Source organism: Suillus subaureus (assembly GCF_016647635.1).
Source record: "Suillus subaureus strain MN1 chromosome Unknown BJ212scaffold_9, whole genome shotgun sequence".
Lineage (NCBI taxonomy): Eukaryota > Fungi > Basidiomycota > Agaricomycetes > Boletales > Suillaceae > Suillus > Suillus subaureus.
In genome coordinates this window covers 383,814-410,342 of record NW_024538565.1, presented here as the reverse complement: position 1 = coordinate 410,342, position 26,529 = coordinate 383,814, and the positions used below count along the sequence as shown (strand labels likewise).

General features: G+C 47.8%; 11 protein-coding genes across 11 annotated transcripts; 5 read left to right on the top strand and 6 right to left on the bottom strand.

Moving 5' to 3' along the window:
• The first annotated feature begins 286 nt into the window (after positions 1-286).
• On the top strand, positions 287-3,416 carry BJ212DRAFT_1341994 (uncharacterized protein). The gene is made up of 22 exons (XM_041335170.1): positions 287-424; positions 473-546; positions 609-634; positions 690-757; positions 818-987; positions 1,043-1,095; positions 1,152-1,168; positions 1,221-1,238; positions 1,288-1,311; positions 1,368-1,537; positions 1,586-1,758; positions 1,873-1,957; positions 2,010-2,104; positions 2,152-2,178; positions 2,201-2,245; positions 2,303-2,433; positions 2,485-2,564; positions 2,614-2,629; positions 2,683-2,763; positions 2,828-3,015; positions 3,070-3,091; positions 3,156-3,416. The coding sequence occupies exons 1-22, from the start codon at positions 374-376 to the stop codon at positions 3,279-3,281; spliced, it is 1,740 nt and encodes a 579-aa protein (XP_041195149.1). The 5' UTR covers positions 287-373; the 3' UTR covers positions 3,282-3,416.
• Positions 3,370-5,752, bottom strand: BJ212DRAFT_1575877 (uncharacterized protein). The gene is made up of 9 exons (XM_041342145.1): positions 5,525-5,752; positions 5,183-5,468; positions 5,057-5,136; positions 4,925-5,001; positions 4,346-4,878; positions 4,148-4,287; positions 3,916-4,086; positions 3,781-3,866; positions 3,370-3,726 (listed from the first exon to the last, which is right to left on the bottom strand). Exons 1-9 carry the CDS (start codon positions 5,678-5,680, stop codon positions 3,630-3,632), a joined length of 1,626 nt encoding a protein of 541 aa, XP_041195148.1. The 5' UTR covers positions 5,681-5,752; the 3' UTR covers positions 3,370-3,629.
• A 74-nt stretch (positions 5,753-5,826) lies between these two features.
• Positions 5,827-7,300, top strand: BJ212DRAFT_1267853 (ligand-effect modulator 3 family; the record flags this gene model as incomplete). The annotated part of the gene is made up of 6 exons (XM_041330683.1): positions 5,827-5,932; positions 5,991-6,124; positions 6,178-6,604; positions 6,663-6,992; positions 7,049-7,211; positions 7,261-7,300. 6 exons carry the CDS (start codon positions 5,827-5,829, stop codon positions 7,298-7,300), a joined length of 1,200 nt encoding a protein of 399 aa, XP_041195147.1.
• A 117-nt stretch (positions 7,301-7,417) lies between these two features.
• BJ212DRAFT_1446032 (RNA 3'-terminal phosphate cyclase) lies at positions 7,418-8,679 on the bottom strand (the record flags this gene model as incomplete). The annotated part of the gene is made up of 4 exons (XM_041338179.1): positions 7,418-7,532; positions 7,584-7,660; positions 7,711-8,453; positions 8,505-8,679. 4 exons carry the CDS (start codon positions 8,677-8,679, stop codon positions 7,418-7,420), a joined length of 1,110 nt encoding a protein of 369 aa, XP_041195146.1.
• A 117-nt stretch (positions 8,680-8,796) lies between these two features.
• Positions 8,797-12,457, bottom strand: BJ212DRAFT_1341964 (HOOK-domain-containing protein). Its single transcript, XM_041335169.1, has 14 exons — positions 12,284-12,457; positions 11,902-12,220; positions 11,788-11,849; positions 11,488-11,736; positions 11,289-11,429; positions 11,138-11,237; positions 10,441-11,084; positions 10,257-10,393; positions 9,965-10,202; positions 9,779-9,914; positions 9,666-9,728; positions 9,535-9,609; positions 9,321-9,476; positions 8,797-9,266 (listed from the first exon to the last, which is right to left on the bottom strand). The coding sequence occupies exons 1-14, from the start codon at positions 12,412-12,414 to the stop codon at positions 9,243-9,245; spliced, it is 2,475 nt and encodes an 824-aa protein (XP_041195145.1). The 5' UTR covers positions 12,415-12,457; the 3' UTR covers positions 8,797-9,242.
• A 378-nt stretch (positions 12,458-12,835) lies between these two features.
• BJ212DRAFT_1341961 (general substrate transporter) lies at positions 12,836-15,157 on the bottom strand. The gene is made up of 10 exons (XM_041335168.1): positions 15,029-15,157; positions 14,674-14,969; positions 14,532-14,623; positions 14,225-14,473; positions 13,994-14,176; positions 13,825-13,943; positions 13,645-13,772; positions 13,532-13,595; positions 13,445-13,484; positions 12,836-13,392 (listed from the first exon to the last, which is right to left on the bottom strand). Exons 1-10 carry the CDS (start codon positions 15,104-15,106, stop codon positions 13,241-13,243), a joined length of 1,401 nt encoding a protein of 466 aa, XP_041195144.1. The 5' UTR covers positions 15,107-15,157; the 3' UTR covers positions 12,836-13,240.
• Positions 15,158-15,466: 309 nt separating this feature from the next.
• Positions 15,467-18,086, top strand: BJ212DRAFT_1341949 (glycoside hydrolase family 13 protein). Its single transcript, XM_041335167.1, has 16 exons — positions 15,467-15,765; positions 15,817-15,909; positions 15,957-16,003; positions 16,055-16,214; positions 16,263-16,347; positions 16,405-16,591; positions 16,644-16,650; positions 16,696-16,779; positions 16,832-16,982; positions 17,028-17,110; positions 17,158-17,190; positions 17,239-17,293; positions 17,343-17,417; positions 17,471-17,599; positions 17,669-17,727; positions 17,781-18,086. Exons 1-16 carry the CDS (start codon positions 15,665-15,667, stop codon positions 18,025-18,027), a joined length of 1,596 nt encoding a protein of 531 aa, XP_041195143.1. The 5' UTR covers positions 15,467-15,664; the 3' UTR covers positions 18,028-18,086.
• Positions 18,087-18,840: 754 nt separating this feature from the next.
• Positions 18,841-21,057, top strand: BJ212DRAFT_1341948 (uncharacterized protein). Its single transcript, XM_041335166.1, has 4 exons — positions 18,841-19,004; positions 19,169-19,467; positions 19,518-20,039; positions 20,089-21,057. The coding sequence occupies exons 2-4, from the start codon at positions 19,234-19,236 to the stop codon at positions 20,656-20,658; spliced, it is 1,326 nt and encodes a 441-aa protein (XP_041195142.1). The 5' UTR covers positions 18,841-19,004; positions 19,169-19,233; the 3' UTR covers positions 20,659-21,057.
• Positions 21,058-21,341: 284 nt separating this feature from the next.
• Positions 21,342-21,518, top strand: BJ212DRAFT_1267279 (uncharacterized protein; the record flags this gene model as incomplete). Its single annotated transcript, XM_041330644.1, has 1 exon — positions 21,342-21,518. A coding segment is annotated over one exon (177 nt), but the record flags the coding sequence as incomplete, so codon positions are not given.
• A 213-nt stretch (positions 21,519-21,731) lies between these two features.
• Positions 21,732-24,007, bottom strand: BJ212DRAFT_1055191 (glycoside hydrolase family 5 protein). The gene is made up of 7 exons (XM_041328947.1): positions 23,853-24,007; positions 23,769-23,802; positions 23,533-23,717; positions 23,364-23,482; positions 23,024-23,311; positions 22,495-22,963; positions 21,732-22,441 (listed from the first exon to the last, which is right to left on the bottom strand). The coding sequence occupies exons 3-7, from the start codon at positions 23,596-23,598 to the stop codon at positions 21,899-21,901; spliced, it is 1,485 nt and encodes a 494-aa protein (XP_041195140.1). The 5' UTR covers positions 23,599-23,717; positions 23,769-23,802; positions 23,853-24,007; the 3' UTR covers positions 21,732-21,898.
• Positions 23,399-25,010, bottom strand: BJ212DRAFT_1055248 (uncharacterized protein). The gene is made up of 5 exons (XM_041328948.1): positions 24,863-25,010; positions 23,853-24,718; positions 23,769-23,802; positions 23,533-23,717; positions 23,399-23,482 (listed from the first exon to the last, which is right to left on the bottom strand). The coding sequence occupies exons 2-4, from the start codon at positions 24,671-24,673 to the stop codon at positions 23,607-23,609; spliced, it is 966 nt and encodes a 321-aa protein (XP_041195139.1). The 5' UTR covers positions 24,674-24,718; positions 24,863-25,010; the 3' UTR covers positions 23,399-23,482; positions 23,533-23,606.
• Between the last annotated feature and the right edge of the window lie 1,519 nt (positions 25,011-26,529).

Genomic DNA, 26,529 nt, shown 5'->3' with positions numbered 1-26,529 from the left:
ATGCCAACCAGGAGTGACGCCATGAATATTATGTATGCGTCGACATGTCGTTGCGCGCTGTATATGATCCTTGTTCATTACAAAGGAAGCGCTTGCACACGCTATTAACACTATCTTGTCCCTCGTTCGTTGACGAATTGAAAGTAAATCCACAATTTTTCACGCCATGTGCAAAGGGTCTGTTCTGAAATTCAGAGCGGTCCTTGAGAGAGCCAGTCCTTGGAGTCACTGCTGAAGTGATCATAGCGCGAGCATTCAGGTTGCCGAGTTCCTTATCGCTTAGCATTCACATCTATATTTAACCAATAGTTTGACTTCGATCATAACCACCGTGACTGAGTACTGAACTAGTGCATGATCTTATCATTAAGTGATGAGTGCACCTTTGGAGGATCTTGTTAAGGAGTGGCTTCGCCTCGACCCAGTGCGTCCTAGAGGCTGCTACTTTGGATGTTGCTCACAGTTACTCTAGAATGAATCTACAAGAAAGGATGTGGAACACCTGTGGAATGATAACGCCGTGGACGAGTTGGAAAGACGTATGAGGTGTGTTACCACTCTAGCATTACGGTCCCGGCAAAGGCATACTGATCATGAGATGTGCATAGGACACGCATAGAATTCGGCACCGCAGGTGTGGATGTTCATCGTCAGCTCAGTCTGACATCCTGAGGTTTAAATTTACAAAGGTCTGAGGGGAAAGATGGAGGCTGGATGGTCTCGGATGAATGACCTAATCGTGATTCAGGCATCCCAGGTGAGTTGACCAAGACGTTAAAATCGTCGAGAATACGACGTAGCTAACCCCTTGTAACAGGGCTTGTGCGCGTATGTCCTCGAACACGTTGAGAATGCTGCTACCCGTGGAGTAGTCGTAGGACATGACCACCGGCACAACTCAGAGAGATGGGCTCAGCTTACTACAGCTGCTTTCATCGCCAACAATGTCAAGGTTTACCTGCACAATGGACTGGTACACACTCCGATGTATGGCATTAACCCTTCTGCGATTACTTCTGATGCAGATCTACCGTGCTCGAAGGGTTCCGTTTTCCGTAAAAGCGCTCAATGCAGCCTGTGGAGTCATGATCACAGGTACGTTGCACTTTTTGTTACAGAGTTGCGCGCCTTCAAGCTGATTTCCGATCTAGCAAGTCATAACCCGAAGGTCAGGCAGACATTGTGTTTGGAATCTGTAGCTTATTGAAGTTCTCCTGTAGCAAGACAATGGTTACAAGGTTCGACCCTGATTATAACTCTCGTGACGCTCCACTTATCATTGGCTAGGTTTATTGGGAAAATGCAGTCCAAGTGACACGTGTGGCTTGTGTTTCTATCCTTTAGCACTAAGCGTTTTCCTCTTTTAGATCATAGGGCCGCACGATGTTGGAATCGCACAGTCCATTATGCAACATTTGGAGCCCAGAGTGCATGATGCTTCTCAAGTAATTGAATCGGGCCTGTGCTTCGATTATACGGAGGAGATGAAAAAAGGGTACTTCCATTCTCTCAGTAATCTGCGCGCAAAGATATTATCGTAAGTTGTTGGCTACCACCTGTCATTCTGACCCTAATGAGCCATCAGATTTGACGGAGCTTCAGTGGCGTTTGTAAACACATCCATGCATGGCGTTGGGGATCCATTTGCATCTCGAGCCTTCGAAATTGCCGGATTTCTGCCTTATACGCCTGTCAAAGAACAACAACACCCTGATCCCGAATTTCCAACGGTGAAGTTCCCAAACCCTGAAGAAAAGGGTAATGACTCCCACCATTTCCTGTGATTATAGCCCTCACGACCAAGCTTGCAGGCGCACTTGTATGCTGAATTTTGTGTGTTGGAGCACCGGCTGACCTGTTTTCAGGATCTAGCCATAGCCACGGCGAACGCTAAAGGGGCATCGTACGTCCTTGCACAGGACCCGGATGCAGATCGCTTCTCTGCGGCTGAAAATTGGTATGCATGAGGCTCTTTGTACTGGTTGACTTCATAAGAGATCGTTCTATAGTGACGGAAAGTGGGTGACATTCACTGGTGATCAACTCGGAACATTGTTTGCCTATCATGTATTCGAGACCTACAAAGCTTCCAGCAAGCCAATAGGTATGTTCGGCATGATTCGTTGCCAGCCTGTCTGAACAAATCTTCAGGCAAGTTGGCCATGGTTGCTTCGACAGGTCAGCTCCAAGATGATTGAAGCCATGGCGCAAGTCGAAGGGTTTCGCTTTGTTGATTGTCTTACAGGTGTGCACTGCATAATAGGTTTCTGCGAGGCGCTGGAAACGATTCGTGTCGTCCTAGGCTTCAAGTTCATTGGCAATACTGCTCTAGATCTTGTCCAGGCCGGGTATGAAGTACCATTTGGATATGAGGAAGCCATAGGGTACATGTTTGGCTCTGAAATCAGAGATAAAGATGGGGTGGCCGCAACTGTGAGTCACTCTGCTAACCTTTTTTTTTTCTTTCTCACCTAGATCGTCTAGATGGTATTTGCACAACTTGCTGCAAGCTTACGGGCGCGAGGCACCACAGTAAGCGCGCATTTGCAAGAACTATATCGAAGGTGAGCCATCCTCACCATTGCCGTGGCCACGAGTTTATGGTGAACCAAGATATGGATATTTCGAGGTCCGTATGCACTCGTCCGTCGCCGTGGATATCATCTCATAGATTCCAAAAAGACGAGCAACAGCTATTTCGTCTGCACTGATCCTCTTGTCATAGATAATATCTTTAGAAAGATTCGCTCTTCTGGTGATATGGTATCGTTCGGCGTCATTAGAATGGCAAAGAATAAACATCATTATTGACAGGGCTCATCTCAAGGACGCTCCTATCCGTCCGCAATTGGCGGGTTGCAGGATACGGAGCGTTGTCGATCTAACGGAAGGGCACGGCTACGATAGCACGAACGCACCCACTTATCAGCCCAAATTACCGTTGTCCTTGGGACATATGATTCAGTTCAGAGCATCATCCGATTCAGACGACTCTCGGATTGTCCTGACAATTAGGTGAGCTAAGGTGACTGTAGTTGCAACCACACGCCATGTTCATTTTCTGCATAGGACAAGTGGGACCGAACCAAAGGTAAGCGCTCCTGCATGTTTTCATGTAGTGATGTGTCTGAGCTTCCCCGTATCAACCGGCCTAGATCAAGTACTACCTCGAAGGCAGTGGGAGCAACCGCCAAGCTGTGCATAGCTTACTTGGTGGTGTAGTAGATGATCTAGCAGAAGATTGGATGAATGCCGCTGAGAACGGACTAGGTCGGCCATGATTATATCGTAAACTCATTTCATGTTGTTTGTCACATTATTCTGTACTGTAGCCATAAAGCCCAAACGCTCGCCGCGTGCACAAGCTGAAGTGTAATGACATGGCTTGGCAGTGGATCCGCAAGATGGACTAGGACGACAATTCTTGTCTCCCAGATAGGCTATTCTAGCGCGTGCAGGCATCATCAATAATTCCCACCTGTATCGAGCAATTCGGATAAGATGCTCTGCAACCACTTATGTCCAGATGTCTGCGGGAACCGCTAGTATTGCTGGGATCTTAAGTACGAATGATGTTGATATTCACGGCTAATGCTGTGACCAGATAGAATCAACGAAGGGGAGTTGGATCATGGCAATCTCTTCCTTCGACTAGCATCCAGCTTCTTCGACGTTTCCCATATGTCAACGGTGACTTCCCGCCCAAGCATAGACGCCGCTAGCAATCTGTCTCAAATATGGGCATGAACGCCAAACAGACATCAATGAGAAACTCCGCACCTTGCTACCTTCATCAAGTGAATGAGATCGTCCGCTGTTATAGATGGGTCTTCTTGGCGTTGACGCACAAAGTCTTCTTGAATGTGCTATTTGAAAGTCAGCCATGCAAGATGCGCTGGCCGATATCGCACATACCCGCGACGTCTCCTCTGCGACTTGAACAGATCCAAAACACCGTTTTGCAGCCGCCAGGAAAGAACGGTATGTCGCCAGCTTTACGGTATCGGGTGTCCTTATCTGGTCTCTCGGTTTATACAGATTGTCCTTGAGCGAGGGTTTCGTTTTCAGAGGTACGATGAATCCCGTCTGTCACGGAAGGCATGAGCAAGTGGCTTGGAATCATAATGAAGGCAGATATCTATATTACCTGGAAGAAGGCACTTTTCCGCCCATCACATAGCACAATCGTAACTATGTCTGTCGGAAATGAGAATTTACTGAATGGGAAGGAGTACTCGAGCGTCTGAGCATCCATGACTTCCTGGACAGCCCTGATGTTCATGATGCCTGCAAAGCCATATCAGCATACGACACTAGAGCCAGAAGGAACTGTTTGACTTGATACCTTTTTCTACAAGCTTGCCCTCTTGCACGCCATTCTCTGTTAGCAATAAGGTAGTACCTTGAGGAACCTGCAGATAGCCCGAGTGCAAATCCTCATCCTTGCTTTCAGGACTAAAGGATTCCTTGTTAAGAAGATCCAGGGAGAGGGGCACGGTAAGATACTGTGGTAGCAAATCAGAAAGCACATGGTGAAGAGTAGGTAGTGCAGGGTGATGATGGTGTGGGTGAAGAAAAACGTGACAAAGTGAGAGACGGAGGTAGGAGGGGTGTGGCTCGAGTGTAGCTGTATCTGGTATGAGACGAATTCGTTTGATAGATAAGGAAAAAACTGACACTTTTGCAGAAAGCTCGAGAACAAGCCACTGTGCTGCGACTTCATCGCCTCCAAGGGCCTCGTCAGAAATCCATTTGATGAGATCATCTCGGACAGTCGCTAACTCTTCCGTAGGCGACGCATCATCTATAGATTGCACTTTATGGCACAGAACATGAAGTGATGGGACCATCGGAGAAGAAACAGCTTCCGAATCTAGACTGCACCAAATTGAGCATCAGTCGCGAAGATGGTCTGTGCACTCACGACTCGGACGTCAAAATTCCAATAAACGTGACAATGTCAGTAGCTTTGAGTGACTGAGCGGCCTCGTTGTCATAAATCTAACGAATCACAAATGAGCCAGGTTTCTGGTCAATCATCATCATGCATGTCTACCTTGACTTGGACGCCGATATGGGGGGCATTTGGCACGGGATACTTATGAGGCTGAGGTGGGCTTTGACTTGAAGAGCTACCTGTGAAGGTCAGACACAAGCACATAATTCATCACGTCAGACATACCACAATGTGATCGGGCAGTCAACTCTTCTGTTCTCCAATCTGTCTGTCCTGGCACCGTGACAGCCCATAAAGCAGTAGCCTCTTTAAGGTCACAGTAATCAAAACTCGAAGGCCATTCACTAGCAGGCATATTCTGCGAGATCCCCCAACCACCACATTTATTTTTGTTCAAACTCGCGAGATACATCTCCGGTGAAGACGAAGTGTCCTGTACCATGGCATGAAATCGTACCAAAGATCTATGTGCGAATGATTCGGGGGGATGGTTCACATCCAACGGAAGGACCTAGTATATCAGGATCAATGACGGTGCTATCAATACAAGATTCTATAGATCCCAACCTCGCGAAGCGTATCATCGGAATGTAGAAAGACATCCGAAAAATGGCGAGCGACGACAGTGGGGAACTGATCGATATCCCCGGTGTGCTCTTCATAGAGTTCTTGGACTACTTTTGTAGGATCGTTGATAGCATCTATGAGAAAAGCGGATACCATGATGAATAGCGGAACTGGTTTGCGGCGGGTGCGTTTAGTGACGCGCCTCAACGCATAGCCGTTCGGCGTTACTAAGCATTCGGCTGCACCATCCGTGACTGCGCCAAAGCCAAGCCAAAGCGACTTGGACTTCACCACGACCAACCATGCCTCTCTTCAACCGCTCAAAGAAGCGTAGTGACTCCTCTGACAATGGCCAGGATCAGAATGGAGGGAGTCAGAAGGAGAAAGGAAGCTGGAGGAAACCAGCAAGTTAGTCCACCTGCTCGAGAAACCTTGGGAAGACTCTGACGTCTGCTTATTACGCTAGATACTGCGTTCAAACAACAGCGTCTCAAGGCGTGGCAGCCTATCTTGACGCCAAAAACTGTTCTCCCAACCCTGTTCATTATTGGGATTATCTTTGCACCGATAGGCGGCTTGTTGGTGTGGGGTAGCAGTCTTGTGAGTTCCATGTTACCTTGTGCCGTTCAATATCTACAACTGTGATCGAAAAGGTGTCGGAAATGACATTCGACTATACGACTTGCTGGAATCAGTCAAGTTCGACGTCGCCCACCAACCTCACCTTCACGAACATGCCTTACACATATAACCTACGATCATCAGACTCGGACAAAACAATCACAACTCCTCAATTCGCTTACTACTATAATGACACAGTACCGGAGGCCCAGAAGCATTCATGCTACATCAATTTCCACGTCGTATCCGACCTGGCTGCCCCAGTATTCCAGTATTACAAACTCACGAACTTCTACCAGAACAACCGTCGGTATGTTCAGAGTTTGGATACGTCTCAATTGCAGGGCGACTATGTCTCTGCGGATTCTCTCGGTGGCGGTAATTGCAATCCTCTTGGCTCCACTGCAGACAACAAGGCTATCTACCCCTGCGGATTGATTGCTAACTCTGTTTTTAATGGTGCGTCCCACTGAGTGTAGTGCAATGTCTTGGATTCTGATGTCTTAATATTGTACAGACACTTTCTCTGGCCTTACGCATATAAATGACACGTCAGGCAATTCCTACTACAATTTCACAGATTCTGGCATCGCCTGGCCTGGCGAGGCTAAGAAATACAGCGCAACGTCAGGTTACGCCGATCACATGGATGAAGTCGTACCTCCTCCGAACTGGGTGCTGCGCTACCCAAGCTACCCCAACGTTAGTTCCATACCAAACCTGCAAGAGGACGAGCACTTCCAAAACTGGATGCGGACGTCAGGTTTGCCGACGTTTAGTAAGCTTTATGGGCGCAACGATACTGCCACCCTACCTGCGGGCCAATATCAAGTCCTTGTCTACATGAGTATGGTCGTCGTCACCGCAATTGCTTCTGTTTCTGACTGCTGTGCTTGTTTCCAGATTATCCGGTTCAGGGCTACAAGGGAACGAAATCTCTTGTTATTTCTACGGTGTCTTGGATAGGTGGGAAGAACCCGTTCTTGGGTTGGGCTTATGTTGCAGCATCGTGTGTCTTTGTGTTCCTCGCATTGGCGGGCACTATCAGACACCTTCTCAAGCCGAGGTATGCTGCTTTTTCATGTATTACGAGACCATGACTAAATGCGCTGCAGACGTTTGGGAGATATGACATTGCTATCTTGGAACCAATAGAGTATGTTGGATTTCACGAACACTCGTATGTACTGGAGGCTGGCCAGCCGATTTGACCCTGTAATATCATTCCATGAACTTACACCGCCGCACAACATATATTATTTATTCTATGGGTCACAGTGAAGGGGTATAACCAATGCCGTCGCAGCTTATAATGACGAAACCTGATGGATTCTCCTCGAGATGAAATGTAGCGCCGGTCATTTGTTCGGCTATTTTTATTGCAGTTCTGTGGAAAGATTCGAGTTATGGTAGATTAATGTCGAAAGTACCACCTCACCTTGTGTGATCTGTGAGAGGTCCGGTCTTGACTGTTGAGCGGCCCTTTGCTAGAGCTATGAAGATAATGATCTGATCCTGAGGTTCAAAATTTAGTGGACTCAACTGCAACTGAACAAATCATTAACCTGTAGATATCCATCCACACATCCACCATGACGAAGATTACGAAGGAGCTCCTCTGCAGCTTCATTTCCAATCTCCTCTGGGGCCTTACTCTTGGTGCTAACTGAAGATCCTCCTATCACGCACCCATTGTCAGTCTCAGCGAGTAGCAAGATTCCCCCTCCACTGCCGAACGCCTCTTCCTGGGACTCCCTGACCGCGTTAATCCGGATAGCAGTAGGAGAAACACCTCCGGCGAGTAGTGTAGCACGCGCAGCGTTTTTCATGCGTTCGGCAAGAATGAAAGGAAGCCCTCCGACCCGTGCTTCACCTCTGACGAGCCGAACGGGGCCCCTCTCTGTGAGGGTCACTGGTGGAAGTGCCCTGGTGAGAGAGGGAACACTACAAAACACGGCTCCGCCTCCTTTGGGGAAATAACCTCGTCGCATAATTTTAAGCGCAATGTCCACGCCAAAATGACGTTTCATGAAGGGCAAGAAAACATGTTGGGTATAATCTATCTGAGGAGCTTGGGACGCATTTGTCCCTCCGCAGAGAGTTAGTTGGGAAGGCGAAGTGGGCGAAGAAGAAAATAGTAAACACGGCAAGGAGACTTGGAGAAGCAAGGTCGTCGAGCCTGCTGTTCCGGGGTCAGCAGTTAATGTTTTAGGTAGTTCTATTTTCCCGGGTTTGAAGGTGACGCTGGTGGATGCCAAGTGCACGCCCTCTGTTTCAGCTGAACAGATGGTGGCTGCAAGATTGATCCCTGCGAGTCGGAGTCAGCTACACTGAAATACGAAGCTGATAGTAATAGTACCTGCTTCATGCTGTTTTCGGAGGCCTGGAGGTCTTCGATTATGCCGAGCATTTGGTATGGATATTGGTTTTGACAATAGTGCAGAGAGAGCGACAGCGTTGCGAAGAATTTGACCTCCACCTTCACAAAAGCTTCCATCAATATGGACCAGACTATGCACGATGGTGGAAGTCATGCCGTGTTGTATTCCAAATCGGGTAAATCAGTCAAAATTGGTCCGTGCGCTAGTCCCAAAGATATAAAAGGGATCTGGTCAAGATTTGAATCCTTACCACTCTGGCCTTTTGGCTTAGATCAAGTGTAGTATCTGTTCTTAATAGTTTAACCACTATTATGAGGGCACCGCCCTCATTCTTTGGTTATCAAATTTTTGCCGCCTTTGTTCTCACGAGCTCTGCTTGCAACTCGAGGGACATGATGACCTTGCTACTGCACTTCTGGCTTGCGTCGTCGGGGGATCTTTTTTCCCAAACTCTTTCTCTTTGTCCAGTCGCTACCGGATTGTCTTTTTGACTCTCCGTGGTGCTTTACGAACAGCATGAGTCTTGGTTATTGTTTGTCACTTTGTCGGTCTAGGTCATAGTCCAATCTAAATTATGCATCTATCTGCAAGGATGGCAAAAGTAATATCATACATGAAACAAAGGAATGCAATGCAGGGGTATCTTCTATGAGGGTCCTCCAAATTAGGTACAGAAAAACCAGATGTATGTATGAGCGGTCGTGGTGAAGAGAGGACTACCGTTGAAGTCCAGATCCAAGCTAGAGAACCACATGAGGCTTCAAGGTAAGAGTACAAAAGATATATCAACTCACCGCATTCCGTTGTCGCGGGAGCCATGCAGTGGGAGCAGGCTTGCCTTTTGACGGATTTGATGCGTTTCGAAGCTTCACCATGCCGTGGTTGAATACGCAGCTAGACATCAGCGCTTGCTCTTTGCGGTACTGTTTCTCGAGGTCGAGGCGCATCGCCTGGATGGTTTGATTCATGAGTTCCGACCAGACGCCTTATTACACAAAGCCCGCGTACCTTCTCGCGTTGAACTTCCTCCTTCAAATCTTTGATCTGAGTTTGGAAGCTTCCCTCGGCCTCTTCGAAAGAGGACTGCACGACAAGTTCACCTATCAGAACATTGATCAGCCAAGTAGACTTAAACTCACCGTCGAACGGCCACCGAGCTTGGCTTGCTCTTCCTTGAAAAGCTTGTCCTGAGACTTGATAAACTAAGAACAGGGCTGAGCGAGCAACAACCATTCTTGTCCGTATCACGTACCTGCCGTGCTTTAGCAAGCTTATCTTGAGCGGTTTTTAATTGCTCCTTGACAACCACATTGTCTTCATGCAAACTCAATAACCTTGCCTTGATATCTTCTGGTACATCTTTGCCAGAGATCGACGCTCGCAGGTCACTAGTAGCAGTCAGCGATGCAGACCACCATCAACAACTGTAACGACCTACCCAAAAACTCGCTCACGCTGGAGCATCTTCTCCCTCTGACCAATACCGTCGTTCTGCAGGTTCACCTTCTCTAGCAGGAGCGCATTAACCTGCTCCAATTGCATCTTATTCTTATCGCTCAGCTCCTTGATCTGGTTCTTTAAACGATTCATATCAGCTTCCATCCCCGCCTTGTCTTCGTTGAGGGATTCTCGCAATGATGAAAGGATGTCGAGCTGGTCCTTGTTTACAAGATTCACTGCGAAGCACCGCCAGTCAAAAAGAGTAGCACTACCGATATCCAGAGACTTACGATCCGATTTGGCAATTGTCAACTCCCTCTTCTGAGTCTCAAAGGCAACTTCAAGCTCAGCGTGCTCTTTCCGCAGAGAATCTAACTGGTCGACTGTCTCGTTAAGACGTTGTCGTAGCGCAATCGCAGCTTCGGGCCTGTGAACGATTTGAATCAGCTACTTGTACAAGAGAGATTCACCTACCCATCTCCTAGCGCTTTGCCACTCCGGATTTCCTCAAGGTCGCGTTGCAACACCAGCTTTTCTCGATGTGCAGTCATATAATCCGCTTCGTATCGTGCCTTCATCCTATTAGCGTCCTCTAGCAGATTCTGGAGGACAAGTATACGGCTAGCATCGGCTTCGTTCTTCTTGACTGATTTCAACTCCCGTTGCAACTTCTTCACCTGCAGCTTCAAATCCGTCATCGTCGTCCCTGTAATAGCATCATCTAGCTCTCCATCAAGACCAAACGAGTCGCCCATGAGCTCTTCCTCAGTGAGCTCATCGTTGTTCCCCGTAGGATCTGTCGCCTGCGTTTCCGTCTTCAATGTAGTGGGTGCCCGATGCGAAGTTAGTTCCATCTCACGCATACGTTCCTGGTACAGCTCCAACATCTCGGTATCCTTCTTGCGCTCCTCGGTAGTAATCTTCAACTTCGTACGAGATTGTTCCAATTCGAACTTTACTGTCTCGACCTCTTGTGACCGTGTTGAGACCTTTCCTTCAAGTTCAGCTATCTGGTTTTTATAGGATTCTATGAGTGGCTTGAATGCGGCGACCTTGCGGTAGTCCTCCTCAAGCGCTGCGTTCTTGTCGACAAGATCGGCATTTTGTGCCTCCAGTGACTGAATGGCAAGTCATTGAAGTGGTCGACATGATTACAACACAAAGAGCAAACCTTGACGTGTTGTCGAAGGTCAGCACCCTCCTGGAGCTTCTTCTTATACTTCTCCATGACGTTCTCTGTCTTTTGTAGTCTATCGGCTGCATGACGATACCTATGTATGTTGAGTGCCAATATGAATCAGTGATCGAAGTAAGACACATACTCATCTACTTGGTCTTTGAGGCGTGCAGCCTCGTCGGCTTTGACCTGCAACTCGTCGATTCGTCGGGTAAGGTCAGTCACCAACGACGTGTGCTTGTCAAGCTCAGCCTCCGCCATAGCAAGATTGTCTTCGCTCTTTTGGCTAGCACCTCCGCAGACATAAGACGGGATCTGGCTGAATGGTTCGAATATATACTCACAGTTCAGTGCGAAGGCGCTCGATCTCAGCGCGCATCATCCCGTACGCATTGTCGTTGCGTTTGCTCTCAATGGTCCTTTGTGCTTCGCGTAACCGTGTCAACGCATCGTCCTTTTCAGACACCGCATCGTCGTAATTTGTTTGTAACGTCCGGTGCTCTTCAAGAAGAGCCTGATAGACCTTCTCTACAGTCTCCTTCTCTGAAAGGATCTGGCTTCTTTCAGACTGTATGAGGTAGTAATGGTCGTCCCTGGATGTTCCATCAGTACTGGCAGCTTATTCTTCACAACCAATAACTGACTCTGTCATGCTGGCCTCCCCGACGCTGATCTCCCCTTGCGAAGCACTGATCTTACTTATCACCTACGCACACACATAAATAATCGTGAATGCTCCACGCGTGCAATCAACATACCTGCTCGATAGCCTTCATCAAAAAATGCTGGTCTCCCTCACTCAACTGCTGAATCCGGGCAATAATCTCCTTATTCTGCTCGCACTGCACCGCGATCGCGATCGTTATCCGGCACATGATGAGCGTCGCACCGACATGGCGGTCCTTCGCAATGGCTTGCAAATCCGGGACTTCGAGTCCGCTCGTAGGCTTCTGCAAGACTTCAGCAAAGTACTGCGTGAGGAGTCGGTAGAGACGTTTTAGAGCGCTGAACCGGAGAACCCAGTTGTCGGAGAGCTGCGTGGAAGACCTGCTAGACTGCCTGAAGTACTCTGCATCTCTGACGGCGACGTTCAGTCTCTTCTTGAATTAGTTACAGATGAATGGATGGTGCGAGACGTACACTAGAGCGAGAACATCGAAGAGCGCGGCGCCATCGCTGAGGTCAGCGACGGTAGTGACTGGCCGTGCTAAGTTAAAAGTTGCGAAAAAAGAGATGAAAGCGTTGATCTCTTTTCTCTCCTGCTCAGACATGGTTGTCAGGATTGCCAGCTCACGATGGTGGTTGATGCAGCTTTGGGAATTATGTAATTATGAACTGATTTTCATTGGCTGACTTTACTACTGGAGTGACCACATATAGCAAGTGCTTGCTCGGACTTTTAAATTAACAAGCGCTCGAAATCGTGACCTCAGGGGTTGTTGTCATCTTCCCCTTGCATCTTACACTCTACTTGAAAACATGTCAGATCTAACTGATGCAGGACTATTGGATATTTTTCTGTTTGAACTATAACAAGAATATATCCAGGGCTAGCAGAGAACATGCGAGGCATAAAAGCTACCTTGCTGGAAGAGCACTGTGGACACTGGCCCATAACTAGAATGATGGTGAACTCAAGTATCCAGGTGGGCATGCTACACACAACATGACTCAGACATACAGAAAGCCCTGTGACAAACATGCAGAAGGGAGAGTACTGGCTGGATGACCTATGGAGAACAAGTCCATGCAGGCTGACTAATTGTGGTTCATGATCCTTACCTGTAAAGTAAGGATCCATCAAATCTGTCTGTTGTGACAAGAACATGGTAGGAACTTGAGATATTGGAGTAAATAAAAGGAACCTATGTAATCAGATTCAGGAGTCAGGGAGTGGTGCGCAAGCACCGTTACGATAAGGTACACTAGATGACTAGAACGAGAAAACATGCAACAGCATTACAAACTGCAATGGTACTTACACAATATGAGTGTCCATGTATGAATGTCTGTGTACCTCAGCATCATGAGTCGATGGATAGTGAATTATTGCCATAGACATATGTTACATATGAGCCAGGTAATCCGCTGTACCCCTTAACCCCTGTATAATTTCGAAAAGCAAAATGTCGAGCAGAGTAGCGCCGCTGCAAAGAGATAAAATACTCTTCCTTCCTTCATGGGATCGCCATTTGCAAGAAAATTGCGCAGCGGAAGAAAGATCAGACCAATGACAAAATTACTCGACCCTTGGAAATTGAAGTTAGAGACGGACTTTCGAAGGCACAGATAAATGTTTACAGTTCAGCGACAAGCCCACTGATGAAATGGCGGACACAGCCTGTATGGGGTCAGTGAAAGAACGATTCACTTCGTGAAAAAACTGACATGGGGTGGTGCCACCTCGGGGATGATGACGAACGGAATAGGACCTAATCCGAAAGCAAATGACCTTCAAGATAACATGAGTTGCGCGAAGGAAATAGATATGAACTACGTACATAACAAAGGTTGTGATCGCGATACTGGACAAAGTCACGAGGCCGTTATTCAGCCCATAGCCAACAGCCAGATGAGACAGAATAGCGCCAGCAACTGATAATTGAATTAGTTGTTTCCTGCCCACTCGCTAAATACCTGTGTTAAGTTGCTGCAGATACTTGAACAACGACCAAACTTGCCTCAATAAGGAAGATCGGCGGAAAAGTCATGAAAAAATTGACAATTGTGATTGCCAGCGAAACATATGATGCTAGTTCGGGGATGGATTTAGAGAGTATGTCGTTACTGTAGTACAAGACTGTGATAGGTTGAGAAATGTTATATTGTGCAATTGAGTGTTCTGCTTACCTGCATTGATTCCTGATATTTGTTGGGATGTCATAGCAGCAATAATTGTCAATAGAGGGCGGCGAAGTCCAGTAGAGGCGAACAGTTGAGGAATAGTCATTGCAGGCTGGCGGCCAGTTGAGGGGCGTTCTGTGGCGTTGTCGCCGTCTGACAACAAAGGTTCCTCGCTGTCCCGCTCTTCAGCTAAAGATAAGATCAGAGAATTGTCTCTGGAAGTCAGCATCTGCTCACGATCTGTACGCGAAACATCATGAATTTCGCCCCACAATCTGCGAATAGCTAACTTCTCCTGATCTACCAGTCCCTTTCGGTTGAGATACGAAGGGGACTCTACGACAAACGGGCTGATAAAATACTGGAAAATGGAAATCCCTGCTGAAATGAACAGTACCAAACGCCATTGTCTGGGAGTGGCGAGACCGAAGCCCATTCCTTGGGTGACCATGATACCGATAACTATAGCCAGCTGTGTCAGAACGCCTAACGAGACAGTCGATCAATATTACTGGTGATTGATGAACTAAGACGCAGCGCGAACCCAAGTTTCCCTTGATTTTGGCTGGTGCTATCTCAGACAGATATATTGGACAGAGGCAGATGCCCAGGCCTGCTGCAAGACCAACAAGAAATCTGGGCGTGGGAGATTGGAGTAATGGATATTACTAGTATGAAGTACATACCTGCCCAGAATCAGTGGACCTACGGAAGAAGACAATCCGAATAAGGTAGAACCAGCAGCTGTGAGCACAGCGCTGAAACGTGAAGCGCCCTTCCGCCCGTAACGGTCCATAACAATGTTAGCGCTCAGACTGCCAAAGAAGCCTCCCAGGGTATATATGGACGTCACTACAGAGAATGTTGCGTCGGTCATTGGGATACATGTGGGTAGACCATAGTACATTGGGGCAGTTGCATCAGCGACTTTACACGTCAGGACAGCTTGTAGCTGATTTAAAGCAGACGTGTGATAACCATACTTGCACGAGGACGTGATCAGGGCATGAACTTGAGTAGGAAGCATCATTGGGTAAATACCTGGAACGAAACAATGAGAACCCATAGACATACGAGCCAGCCATACTTGGTAAATGTGTGAGCGCCCTCAGAAGTCATCTGAAACTTATGAGGACCGTAGTACTAAGAGCACAATGCAGCGGGGGGAGCCGTTCCTGGGTTTCCCACGCATTACTGACATAATGCAATGTTACGTTACGCTTAATAGTGCTTATACTGAACTTATGTTAACTTACGATCATTTGACGCCGCTACCTCCGCTCGCCGTTCTAATGGACTTTACAAACTTGTATGGTGAACCCGGCACTGCAATGACCTGAGCTGCCGGATTGCTTGGAGAAGATTTGCATTATTGTGTACGTACTCAAGCTCAATCTTTAGATTGCCTCCGGAGCCCATATGATCATTCTGATCATTCTGGATCGTCGTTCACTTCCACATGCAATGACGGTCATTCGGTACCTTCACGGTTCCCAATTCGGGTAAGCCGCACTACAAAAAGTTGATCAGAACGTTATAGTTCACTTTTTTTTTCCAGCTTGCCAACAATAGCTGTGTCCTAAACGTTCAGCCCGACCTTCACTCTTTTTGCTCCAAATTTTCTGGCCCGTCTGCTGGCCTCTACGCTCCTTATAACTCACGCTCTTTTTTCGTATCATGTCACACGCTGCGTTTCTTGCAGCTGCCCTTCTCGCGTTTGCCTTGCCTCTTGTTTATGCTGCTTCTGCCGATCAATGGCGAGGTCGTTCAATTTATCAGTGCGTATATCTACCTATTTCACTAAGTATCTGACTGATTAATTTTTGTAGAGTCATCATCGACAGATATGCTTTGCCAGATGGCGCCGACCCCAACCAATGCCCCTCGGGGACTCGTACGTGGTGTGGTGGGACCTGGAATTCGTAAGCACCGCAAGTACTCATTTTTACTTCATCCTGACCTCCCATAGTCTTCGCCAGAATCTAGACTACATCCAAGACGCAGGTTTCACCGCAGGTACGTACAACTTCACTTATAATCATTAATATGTCTGACTTGATATTTTAGTCTGGATAAGTCCTGTTTCCCAAAACTATGAGGGTCCGAGTACGCCATATGGAGACCCTTACCACGGATACTGGATTGCAGATGCCTCTCAACTCAATTCTCGGTTTGGCACGTCTGACGATCTCAAGAATCTTTCAGATGAACTGCATCGTCGCGGAATGTGGGTGTATTCATAGATACCGACATTCACATTGTTGAATCTTTCAAGGTACTTGATGGTTGATGTCGTTGTCAACGATGTCATGGCCACGTCAATAACCCCTGATTTATCTACATATATGTTCAAAGAACAGGTAGGGTTACTTTTCTGCGTGCTACATACATTCAATTACTGAGTCGTTTACATGTAGTCGCAATACCATCCATATTGTGTCATAGATTGGAGCAACACCACCAGCGAGGAACAATGCTGGTTAGGTGACACCGTCGTTCCTCTTCCTGACCTCAACACAGAAGACCCAACTGTTGTTTCCGGGTTCAGTAACTGGATTCAGTCTCTGGTTAAGGAATACAACATTGATGGACTCCGAATCGATGGTAAGTGTGTTCAAGCAATCTTATTATCACAATATAATAAAGATTTTATCAGCTGCGAAGTAAGGCTTCCCTCATTCCCCCCACCCACGCTAACTGAAGTGTAGACATGTCAACATTGGCTTCTGGCCCGTGTTCTGTGGCAATGCCGGTGTATTTTGCATAGGAGAAGTCTTTGGCTCGGATATCGAGTAAGGTCTTGGCGGTCCATCCTGCCCTGCTTAACACAAGTTTGTATCGCAGCGACGCCGCTCTCTACCAGGGATCCGATGCCCTTGACTCAATTCTGAACTACCCCATGTATACCGCGCTCCTTGATGCGTTCACCATTCCTGGGCCACAGAATACGAGTGCCGTTACAGATATGATTGCGCAGGAGGCAGCGAAGTTCAAGGTATGCGGTCCACACCTATCTCTGGATGCACTTCAATGGTTGTAGGACCCCACACTTCTCGGGAACTTCGTCGAAAATCAGGATGTTCCTCGCTGGGCGAATCTCTCTACTGATCCACAATCTTTATAGTAAGTTCTTTCCCGTGTTGTATCTAACAGATCCTAACTCGAAACAGCAATGTCATGGTGTTCAACTTCATGACTGATGGGTAATTTGTATCGCCGCCCTCACCAATAAATCGCTGACATTTTACAAGCATACCTATTGTGTATTATGGCCAAGAGCAGGGCTTTGATGGGAACAGTGATCCCGTAAGTTAACCCTGCTGATTTTTTTTTGATCGCCTTGACGCCGCCGCAGTATAATCGCGAGGCAATGTGGCCTTCGAAATATGCCAACACTACAACATACCAACTCATGACCACATTGAATCAGGTATGCCATAGTTTAAATTCGAGGGGCCTAACGTTGAACATCGCGTCTCACAGTTCCGCAACTTCTTGGTCAACAACACGCAATGGGCAACTACGCCAACGCAGGTGCTCACGACATCACCATACGGCATCGCAACCTTGAAGGGGGATTGTGTCTCCATTATGACTAATATCGGATCTCCCGTAAGTCCATGTGAATATTTATCTGCATCTTCGATCTTTTCTGATCTTACCATACGGGCCTATTATTAGCCTCAAAACATCAGTATTCCTGTTTATACCCCATATCCTGCGAGCACGTCACTCACCAAGTCAGCTGCTTCTCACATTTGCCTCGGACGTCAGAACTCACATCCTGTTATAGTATACTGACCTGTCAACAGTGGCCAGTGGGCAGCAATGGCACCATCGACGCACAGTATAGTTTAGGAGGCGTGCCTCTTGTTCTCTATCCCACTGTTCTTCTGCAGAATTCTGGTTTGTGCGGAAATTCGGGCACGACGGGTTCGACCAACTACGTATCGTCGGCCCTGCCCACTTATCGTCCTGTTATATCTCTTTTAGCTGTGTTTTTTTCTCTGTTGCTGGCCTATCTGTCTTGTTTTATGTAATGTCTAGGGATGCTAATGGATAAACTTGCATGTTGAGTGAAATTTCTCACATCTCCGACCACTCTTGGGAGCTGTTCGGCCTTAGGGTATAGATCCAATTCACAGCATGCTGTGACCCAGCAGGCATCGAGGATGTCCCGGTAATTAAGTAAGTTGAATTGACTTGTATTCGGTTTGCAATGCATCATATTCATCGAAAGTAGTGGGTCATGATTATATCACCGAGAAAATCGAAACGCGCAGGTATCTCGGAGTAGAGTGCACTACTGGTGTCTTATTCCGATAGATTCATAGACTTATTAGGTCTCTTAACGGTAAGTGCGAATCCATTTAGCCAAATGGCATAGTCCAGCACGCAACAGGCTGCACAGTTTGGTCTCGCCGTTGACTTGGATGATGAATATCACTTAGTTAGCACTGGGAGTATCCGGTGTGATGCAGAGATTTCACGAAACGCAGTGCTTGCCGATTCAGTTATGAGCAGACTGGCAAGGTCGAACACATGCGCTTCGAAGGTGAAGGAGACCCCGCTTTTAGGTAGCGCCTTCGATTTCAAGTATTACCGCCTACCGTAACGTACCAGCACCTTTCTGGATTTTGAATTACCTAGGCCGTCGAGCCCAAGCTCTGGGCTGTTTGTTAGATATCACACTATTTATGACTCGCAGCATTTTTTTTGGTGACCGCCGCTCTAAGACCCTGACAATGGCTTTCGCCATAAGACCTCTCGCTCCTCCAGAATTCTGTCGGTGTTTGTTTGAAACCAAAGCTATCGCCAAACAAACATGTTAAACGAGATGACCATTTACGGCAATCAAGGTTGAACTTCACCGCTAGGAGCAAACCATTAGGCCTTTAGGACTCAGAGTACACGAAACCGTCATTCCCTCGATCGAACTCATCAGACTAGCTAAGTCTAAGTGGAGGCTGCGCCTATCTGTATATCTTCTTACTCCTTCAGGAGTATGCTGCTATCTGTGAGTGTTGCTGTGTCTAGTCACATTCCAGTGGGACGAACAAAGATATTTGGCACTATTCCTGCTTTAAGCTGAAAGAGCCTCGCTAGATGTCTCAGAGACACCCCTTTCATACTGAGCACGTTCGAAGGTCATAGAACTGACGGTTGCAATTGAAATCTCAGGTTGTTTGTTTCATACATCATTCCTTGGACCTCTCTCTAGCACCAGCATCAAGCTTGTCGATAAGATGTTTATCAGCAACATGCTTAAGACCAATCCCACTTTCTGGCGCAAGAGTAGGGGCTCTGCTTCCAGAGTCAAGTCACCTGCAGATACAAAGGCTGTGATCGAGTCCAACTCGCCGACCTTTGACGATGCAACATCCCCTCCTTCGTCTTCGAAGGCTCGCAAATTTCGCTTCTTCTCCACTCTCACGCACTTCAAAAAGATGTCTCTGGCTAGCGTCTTCAAGAAGGGCCCTGTTAGTTCTCTCTCAGTGTTATGCACTACAGTCGACTCACTTGTTTTCAGCCAGTCCAAATACATCCCACAGTGTTACCTTGTACAACTTTCACCGTTCCAGACCTATCCAGAAATGTCCTGGTTGTCTCTGAAGATGGCGTCTTGCAGCCTGTGACGCCCTCGCCAACTGAACATTGGGAGGGTGGTGCAGAATTTGGGCTTATATCTTCCGCTATGGACAGATCTTCAAGTCAGGAGGATATAAAACCCGATCCTCCTGGTAGTCGCATAGCAGATCGTGTTACCAGTCTACGAATGAGAACTGCCGCAGTTTGGGCTAGCATTCCAGCCACCGTGGAGGGACTACCAGCTTCATGCCCATCTAGCGAATCGTCTACTCCAGTCAAGTCCAAGATGATCTCCTTGGAGCACGATGAGACCACAACCGTCACATCTGCAATGATGGACAGTCCATCGTTTTCATCACCTGCTACTTCTGTCACGGCCGTGTCAGATTGGGGTCCGCGAGACTCTTTGGCCAATCTCAGTATGATAGGTCACAAACAGGAACGGATACGCGTAATGCCAAAGGTATGCATTACGTTCTTGGTTTAACACCGAGGCTTATGGCATTGTGAAGGTCTTACCTGCGTTGGATATTATCTCCCTTTCCCAGCCGCCAGAACTGGGTTTGGCACGTATTACACCACCGTCTGAATGTCAGGGGCCCAATAGGGACACACTCAACTATACCCCCAATACTCCTACAGCTGGCTGGGAGTTATCCCCTGAGATGCCAAGCAGCTCATCAGGACAACGTGCCAATTCCCGAGCAGTTATGCACCTAGACTCACCTTCTCCGAGTCCTCGAACGGCTCATACTGTACCGAGCACTGCCGGCTACTCCCACACTGCCAAGCGATCCTTTCACAGGTTACCGGTCGTGCAACTTTTCATGAATTCAGATGAAGACCTTGCAACGTCCAGCATCCGAGGCTCTCTTACGACTCTATTCCAGAGACCGCTGGCAACGGGGATGCCCCTTCACCCATGGTCGTGCGCCAAGATTGCGCGTGCTGAAACTAAGCGAGCGTCTCGTAAGGAGCAGTTGAACAAGGGGGGCTTCTTTACTCGCATATCTCGCTTCTTAGAGGCTGGTCCTCAAGACAGTATTCCTGTCTCTTTCAAGAGGTGCCCTTCCGCAATGTAGTCTTTTGTTCCGGAAACCATGCTGACGATTCCCACAGGTAGAAACACTTACTCAGGACACAAGAATTTCCTTCCACCACTGTTACCTGTGTTTTTCACTCTCATCGTCACCCCATTGTATCATATTTCATTGATGTGCTCTGGAGCACATCATCGGCATAGTTCATGATACATCGCACACATATCCATTTCTATCCATCACACAGTACTCATCGTCACGTTCTCTCGCTCTCATTTTCTCGTCATTTGCTTTTTCGTTACTTAACCTTGGAACAAATCGTCAAATCTGACAATAGGAAGTTATATATCTACTTCTGGCTCTGGTAGGGCACAATACCATGTCTGCGATTGTTGACTTTCAAATATTCAGCTGCAGCACTAAGGTGTAAATTTGGTGCAAGGTAATTGAGGCAGTGCCGCGGAGTTTGTAGATGGGAATCCGAATCTACTGTAACTGGTCCAGTGGAGTTAGAGTGGAGTCACCTCGACCAGAACATGCCTTCCGGAACTACTGCACAAGCGAGTACTTGGTGAAGCAGCTGAAGCAGACAATTGACATTCATGAGTATAGGACCCTACTTGGGGATCAAGGGAGCAAGGTGAAGAAGCGAAATACATTCGCGAGAAGGCGAGGCTTCCCAAGGGGCTAACCATGGCAAGCATTACTTACCAGCTCCCTATATACAGGAGCAAGCCCAGCTCGCTGCTCTCCGCGAGGAGCAGGAGAAGCGCACCACTGCATCTAATGACAGTACCACAAAGGATGCCGCATCTTCCACCAAGGATCGTGATTTTGAAGGTGGCTTTGGAGGTCAAGAGGATTTGGAAGATCGGTACGCAACGACTAGCGGAGAGCACTAGCTTGGGGGTGGTAATGATGCAGGCGTCATCGAACAAGTATAATTAAGTGCATCATAAGCATGAGCAACACAAGACACGACGATAGATGAAAGATAATGCCATGTTATATGAATGGACTCCGATGTGCCCTACGTATACCTGCAGAAAATGCAATGGTCCGTCAAGTGCCTATGTACGAGTAAAAAGATAGTAATATTGTCAAAGGAAGGGAAAGTACGATATAAGTATCTGAAGATCGGTTTGAGTGTAACAAGGAGGTTATTCAACAATTCAACTGATGAATTCATCGTCCTACAAATGTAGCCCAAGAAAACCCAATATCAATAGTCCAGTCAAATTCACATGAGGAAGTTGTGCTGTCCCCAAATTAACGAGCGGCGTTATGATTGACGAGGGAAGTGAGTGATCTGCGAATCAGGAACAGCTCGTGCGGCGGCTCCACTACTGCAAAGGGGCGAAGGTGGTGCGGCGGTCCCAATCCAAGGATTGAGATAGCTGCACGTTGCAATGCCAACCATTCCACTTGCAGTGTCGGAGGGATTCTGCCAGCCATCGCCGGCATTGGCGGTTTTAGCAGACGAGCCAGAAGAGTATGTGAATGTAGGAGGAGGAAGAGTTGCCACAGTTCCCGTAGGGGTATATGAAGGTAACAAGGAGACAGCACCGGCATTACTGATCTGAGCAGGCGGCCAGGTGTACGACGCAGTAACGGTCGCAGGAATCTGGCCTGCACCCGCACCCCCTGTTTGCCATGCTTGGAGAGGAGGACTCCATATGCCTTGATTTGCGCAGGTTCCTGATGCAACGCGAGGGTCTTTGGGCATCCACCCATTCTGCAGACCGAGTTGGTATGACCATTGCGGTGACTCGACGACACCGGAAGTAGATGAGTTTCCGATTTTCCATGTCCAGAAGAACCAGTTCTATACACATTAATTCAAATGGAATCAACGACTTCCAAAAGCTAGTCGCTTACCTGCAAAGCGTCCATGCTGGCCAAGGCAAATTGCTGGATGCCTGATATCATGGTCGAATTCCAATTCTGCCAATCCGTCCATGGCGTGCAGCTCCCTACAACAGGCCAGGTTCCTGGAGTGTATGTACCCTCGTAACGTGTGCCAACTCCCACACCATTCACATAAAGACCGCAGTCAGTGACAGCATTGCTGAATTCTCCGGCAGTTGTGAACCCGAATGCGCTCATGGAGGTGTTCATCATGCCACCCCAGGTAGTGCATGGTGTCTGAGCATAAGATGACATAGGGGCAGAAGACTGGCCGTCAAAGCAAAGGTAAGGATGATCATCGAGAGCAATGCGGTCAGCATTCGGAAGAAAGCCAGCCCATTGAGGAAGACCGAGGAATCCATCGTGGTAAGAAATGAAGGGACCGTTGCCTTCCCCAATACCCGAAGCCTCACGGACGTTATTGTATGCCTGCATATAGCTGCAGCGCAAATTATGTTACCGTTACGGTGCGGTGGTCCACAACCATTGATACACTTACTACCGAGAGAGAGCATCCTGGCCGATCGGGGTCCCTTGAGGCTCATTTGTAATGCCGAAAATGACAACAACATCTTTGTACTCAGGCTGAGAGATGAATTCTGCAATGATCCGAATATAGTCTAGTGACCGCTGGGCGTTTGCAATACCCATCGGGCCGTAAAGAACGTTGATCGACCCAAACTTGCCAGAGTGATTCCACCCATTCTGGCTTCCAGGAAGCGCATGGAAGTCGAGGTTGATACGAAGACCATACTTGCGAGCCCACTGGATAGCCTTTAAGAAATATCTGAAAGTTGCTTCAGCAGGGTAAAGAGAGTAGAAGGATGATGTAGACATACGTCCACGAGGTCTTGGGGAGGAACGGTTCGCCTGATCGTACTTCGATCGCCCAGTATGGAAGGGGAATGCGGACGAAGTTCAGTCCTGCTCCAGCAATTTCGGCAAAATCTTGTTCGGTCTGGTGAACATCTTCAGCTCTATCATTTACGACGTGAAAAAAAAAATTACAATGAACGTCTGATAATGCGTTTCTAGCTGTGACAAACCGCCACCCGATGATGTGTCAGCGGCCATGGCTTCGCTCAGCGTCCACTCATCGATAGCTTGAGGGTATTTCTGATAAAGAGCGGGTGCGCTAAGATAAAGATAAGTAAGGTACAATGTTGCCAGCAGCGCGGATAGACTTGCATAAACTACAAACGGAACATCAGTACAATGTGTGAGTCAAACTGATACCAACTCACGGGTTCCGTATTAAGCCAACCACCCAAATTGACGCTGAAAAAAAAGGTCATTGCAGGTACAAGCAACGATCGAGAAAAACATACCCAAAAATCTTATCAGTGCCGAAGCTGAAGGTCTGGTTGAGGGGAGGCGTCCATGACTGAGCCTGAGCATTATTGTTGAATGGATCATCAGGATTCCAATACCAGGTACCACCGAAAGGATTCGAGTACGTGAAGGTAGTACCATCCTCCATCGTGATTGTGCTGCCATTGCCACCAGTGACAACAGCGGAGGAAGGTTGACCGGTCGAGGTTGAGGTCGAGGTGGGGTTGCTGGGAGAGACGGCGGAGCTGTTATTCGACGATGATTTGGGCTTGATCACGACGAAATATATGGGGACAACGACAGCAATAAGGACTATCACAGCTGCAAGAATTGAGCCAGCTATGATAAGTCCGCGCTTTGATTTTACACGTGGGACGGTGTATGCTGATCGCTTCTCAGCAAGGTAACGAGGGGAGTTGAAACCCACATCCTGACCAGAGCCAGAGTTATACTCAGGGTCATGTGGGTCATCACGGTAGGCGCTAGAACGTTCTACTTCAGGATTCAAGGCGTAGACAGAGGAATTGATGGCGGAAGGCGCGGTTCTAAAGGTATTTTGGGTATTTTGCGACGCGAAGGAATCTCGATAGCTGTTAGAGGGGTCGTCGTACAAAGCTGCGCCAAGAAAGCGTGGTTGGGCTGCACCGCTCGGGGGTATGGTGTCCGAAAACTGAGACATTTCGACAGGAGGAGTGTCGAAGCCCGAAGCATGGGGAGAAGAGGGATCGGAGTAAATCGAGTCCCTGGGTGGATCTTGAGTCAAGGGCAAAGGATCGTAAGGAATATTCTGAGAATGTGCGCTATTACTGGGATACATGGTGGCGTCGGGAGGGGGGGAAACCACGATTTCAGGATGCGGGTCCTGGTTATCCATGAGAGAACGTTAGTTCGGCACAATAGAAACGACAGAGTGCTTTAAACGTAAGGAAGGCTGCGCACGGGTTGATTTTTATAACAGCCTCATGGCCATAACGAATTTGATCGTCCCAAGTAGAAATAGACTCACTGTCTAGAGACCAGAGTCAACCACCAGGTACACAGCTATAGCTAAACGAGAGAAGAGGAGGTGGTGGGGCTAGAAATTCAGAAGATGAAGTATTCGGCCGCGCGAAGCTGTAGCGTGACCCGTGACAGCCTGATTTTTGACAATGATACTACCTCCGAGTCTCGAAGTCTCAGAAGTATTACGTATATGCCACACTCGGAATTGACAACTGTCAAAGCGTGCGTGATGATATTTTTGCCTGTCGTGAGGTCTGCTGATTCGAACAGTCCTCGAAGTCGTCGTACGAAAATACCATCCAGTTACGGCTTTCCGAGCAAGCGAACCGGTCATTGACCTAGCCAATGCCCGCCATCATTAGACGCTATTACACAGCATCTAGCCTCGTACGAGATCCGAGAATTTCTGCTGGAAACTTTCGAGGACGGACGGGATCTAGGCTACACCATTCCACGGCGTCTGACGTGAACGACGATAAAAGAGGTATCATCAAAGTGCGTGACCTTGACCCAGCTGCACCAACTCGCTTTATATTGCGAATCGCCACAACTATCTTGGTGCATGAATTCGAAGCATCGAATCCTGGTGTCCTATTGAAGACCATCTTCCTACTATGCAAGACAAGATCACCCACCCTGTCATGCTGTGAGGTTCTTCACGTCATTAATCAGCTGGCCGGAATCGTCAAAAACGCCACACTAACCGCGATCGTGAACCTGCGCAAGTATTGCTTGGCCAGGCTCGGTTGGACATTTTTGAGCTACCTGCACAAATGTAATAGGCGCCAAGGGACCACCTCCTATCTGCTAAGCAGGCACAAATTTTAAAGGGCTTCAAATTCGCTAGGGCCCGAATATCGTGGAGCGCGCCTCAGGGGGCAAGTAAAACTCCTGCTCGTCCTAGCTTTCCTCTCCTGTATATCAATGCAACATTGATATGGACGTGCCATATCGATGAGGTTGATGTTCATTCTGTCTGGACTGATATGATTCCGCTTTACATAATCGAAAGGCAGTCCGCAAGACCAGTCCAGCCCGATGTCGGCATATCTTTATATAATCTGTTATCAGCCCTGCAATGCCACCTTCAACTCACATATGTCATATAGCCATAGCAGGGCGTGATTTCCAGCCGCCGTTCTTGATCCGTCCTCGGTGAGTTTGACCATTTTCATGGAATTGCCCAAGATCGGTTTCCATGGTATGATGAAAAAGTAGTGCAGAGACTTGGCACGTCAAAGCCGCCCTCATCAACATGCATCGCACCAGACGGAAATCATGTGCGTGTCAGAGTCTCATTGCTCAAATGAACACGCCCAGTGACTGCTGTTGATATATGTTGCGGCAGCTGTCCCTGAACGTTCAACTTCGAGACTGACATACTGCGAATACCCAGGATCATGACAATCTATAATAGGGAGAATGCCGCCTGTGAACTGTGAAGTCCCATGATCTACCCTCGGGCCTCCACCATGCGCCCGGGAAGCCTTTGGGTTCCGGCCTACAAACTTACGAGCAGCAACCTCGTGTACTGCATATCTACGCACTCGGAACATCATTTTCTACGTGAGAGCTTGGACATATGTTGCAAGGTTTCACATACTTATCATGATGCCATCCGTTTCAAATTCAGCCTTGAATTTTCTTTTCGACAAGCATTTTCAGATGCAA

Excerpts from the sequence above, each read along its gene's own strand:
- BJ212DRAFT_1575877 (XM_041342145.1), bottom strand. The coding sequence starts at position 5,680 with ATGGTATCCGCTTTTCTCATAGATGCTATCAACGATCCTACAAAAGTA. Across the intron at positions 4,879-4,924 it reads GGAATTTTGACGTCCGAGTC|TCTAGATTCGGAAGCTGTTT; the intron begins GTGAGTGCACAG and ends AATTTGGTGCAG. Across the intron at positions 4,288-4,345 it reads GGGCAAGCTTGTAGAAAAAG|GCATCATGAACATCAGGGCT; the intron begins GTATCAAGTCAA and ends ATGGCTTTGCAG.
- BJ212DRAFT_1341949 (XM_041335167.1), top strand. The coding sequence starts at position 15,665 with ATGTCACACGCTGCGTTTCTTGCAGCTGCCCTTCTCGCGTTTGCCTTG. Across the intron at positions 17,294-17,342 it reads TTGATGGGAACAGTGATCCC|TATAATCGCGAGGCAATGTG; the intron begins GTAAGTTAACCC and ends ACGCCGCCGCAG. Across the intron at positions 17,728-17,780 it reads GCGAGCACGTCACTCACCAA|TATACTGACCTGTCAACAGT; the intron begins GTCAGCTGCTTC and ends ATCCTGTTATAG.
- BJ212DRAFT_1055248 (XM_041328948.1), bottom strand. The coding sequence starts at position 24,673 with ATGTATCCCAGTAATAGCGCACATTCTCAGAATATTCCTTACGATCCT. Across the intron at positions 23,803-23,852 it reads GGCACTGATAAGATTTTTGG|CGTCAATTTGGGTGGTTGGC; the intron begins GTATGTTTTTCT and ends CTTTTTTTTCAG. Across the intron at positions 23,718-23,768 it reads GTTGGCTTAATACGGAACCC|TTTATGCAAGTCTATCCGCG; the intron begins GTGAGTTGGTAT and ends TTCCGTTTGTAG.
- BJ212DRAFT_1055191 (XM_041328947.1), bottom strand. The coding sequence starts at position 23,598 with ATGGCCGCTGACACATCATCGGGTGGCGGTTTGTCACAGCTAGAAACG. Across the intron at positions 23,312-23,363 it reads CTCCCCAAGACCTCGTGGAC|ATATTTCTTAAAGGCTATCC; the intron begins GTATGTCTACAT and ends AGCAACTTTCAG. Across the intron at positions 22,964-23,023 it reads CAGGATGCTCTCTCTCGGTA|CTATATGCAGGCATACAATA; the intron begins GTAAGTGTATCA and ends TTTGCGCTGCAG.
- BJ212DRAFT_1341948 (XM_041335166.1), top strand. The coding sequence starts at position 19,234 with ATGTTTATCAGCAACATGCTTAAGACCAATCCCACTTTCTGGCGCAAG. Across the intron at positions 19,468-19,517 it reads GCGTCTTCAAGAAGGGCCCT|CCAGTCCAAATACATCCCAC; the intron begins GTTAGTTCTCTC and ends ACTTGTTTTCAG. Across the intron at positions 20,040-20,088 it reads GGATACGCGTAATGCCAAAG|GTCTTACCTGCGTTGGATAT; the intron begins GTATGCATTACG and ends GGCATTGTGAAG.
- BJ212DRAFT_1341964 (XM_041335169.1), bottom strand. The coding sequence starts at position 12,414 with ATGTCTGAGCAGGAGAGAAAAGAGATCAACGCTTTCATCTCTTTTTTC. Across the intron at positions 12,221-12,283 it reads TTCGATGTTCTCGCTCTAGT|AGATGCAGAGTACTTCAGGC; the intron begins GTACGTCTCGCA and ends CGTCGCCGTCAG. Across the intron at positions 10,203-10,256 it reads GACAATTGCCAAATCGGATC|TGAATCTTGTAAACAAGGAC; the intron begins GTAAGTCTCTGG and ends GGTGCTTCGCAG.
- BJ212DRAFT_1341961 (XM_041335168.1), bottom strand. The coding sequence starts at position 15,106 with ATGACTTCTGAGGGCGCTCACACATTTACCAAGTATGGCTGGCTCGTA. Across the intron at positions 14,474-14,531 it reads CAAAATCAAGGGAAACTTGG|GCGTTCTGACACAGCTGGCT; the intron begins GTTCGCGCTGCG and ends CTGTCTCGTTAG. Across the intron at positions 14,177-14,224 it reads TGATGTTTCGCGTACAGATC|CTGAAGAGCGGGACAGCGAG; the intron begins GTGAGCAGATGC and ends TCTTATCTTTAG.
- BJ212DRAFT_1341994 (XM_041335170.1), top strand. The coding sequence starts at position 374 with ATGAGTGCACCTTTGGAGGATCTTGTTAAGGAGTGGCTTCGCCTCGAC. Across the intron at positions 1,312-1,367 it reads ATTGGGAAAATGCAGTCCAA|ATCATAGGGCCGCACGATGT; the intron begins GTGACACGTGTG and ends TTCCTCTTTTAG. Across the intron at positions 3,016-3,069 it reads CGGATTGTCCTGACAATTAG|GACAAGTGGGACCGAACCAA; the intron begins GTGAGCTAAGGT and ends TTTTCTGCATAG.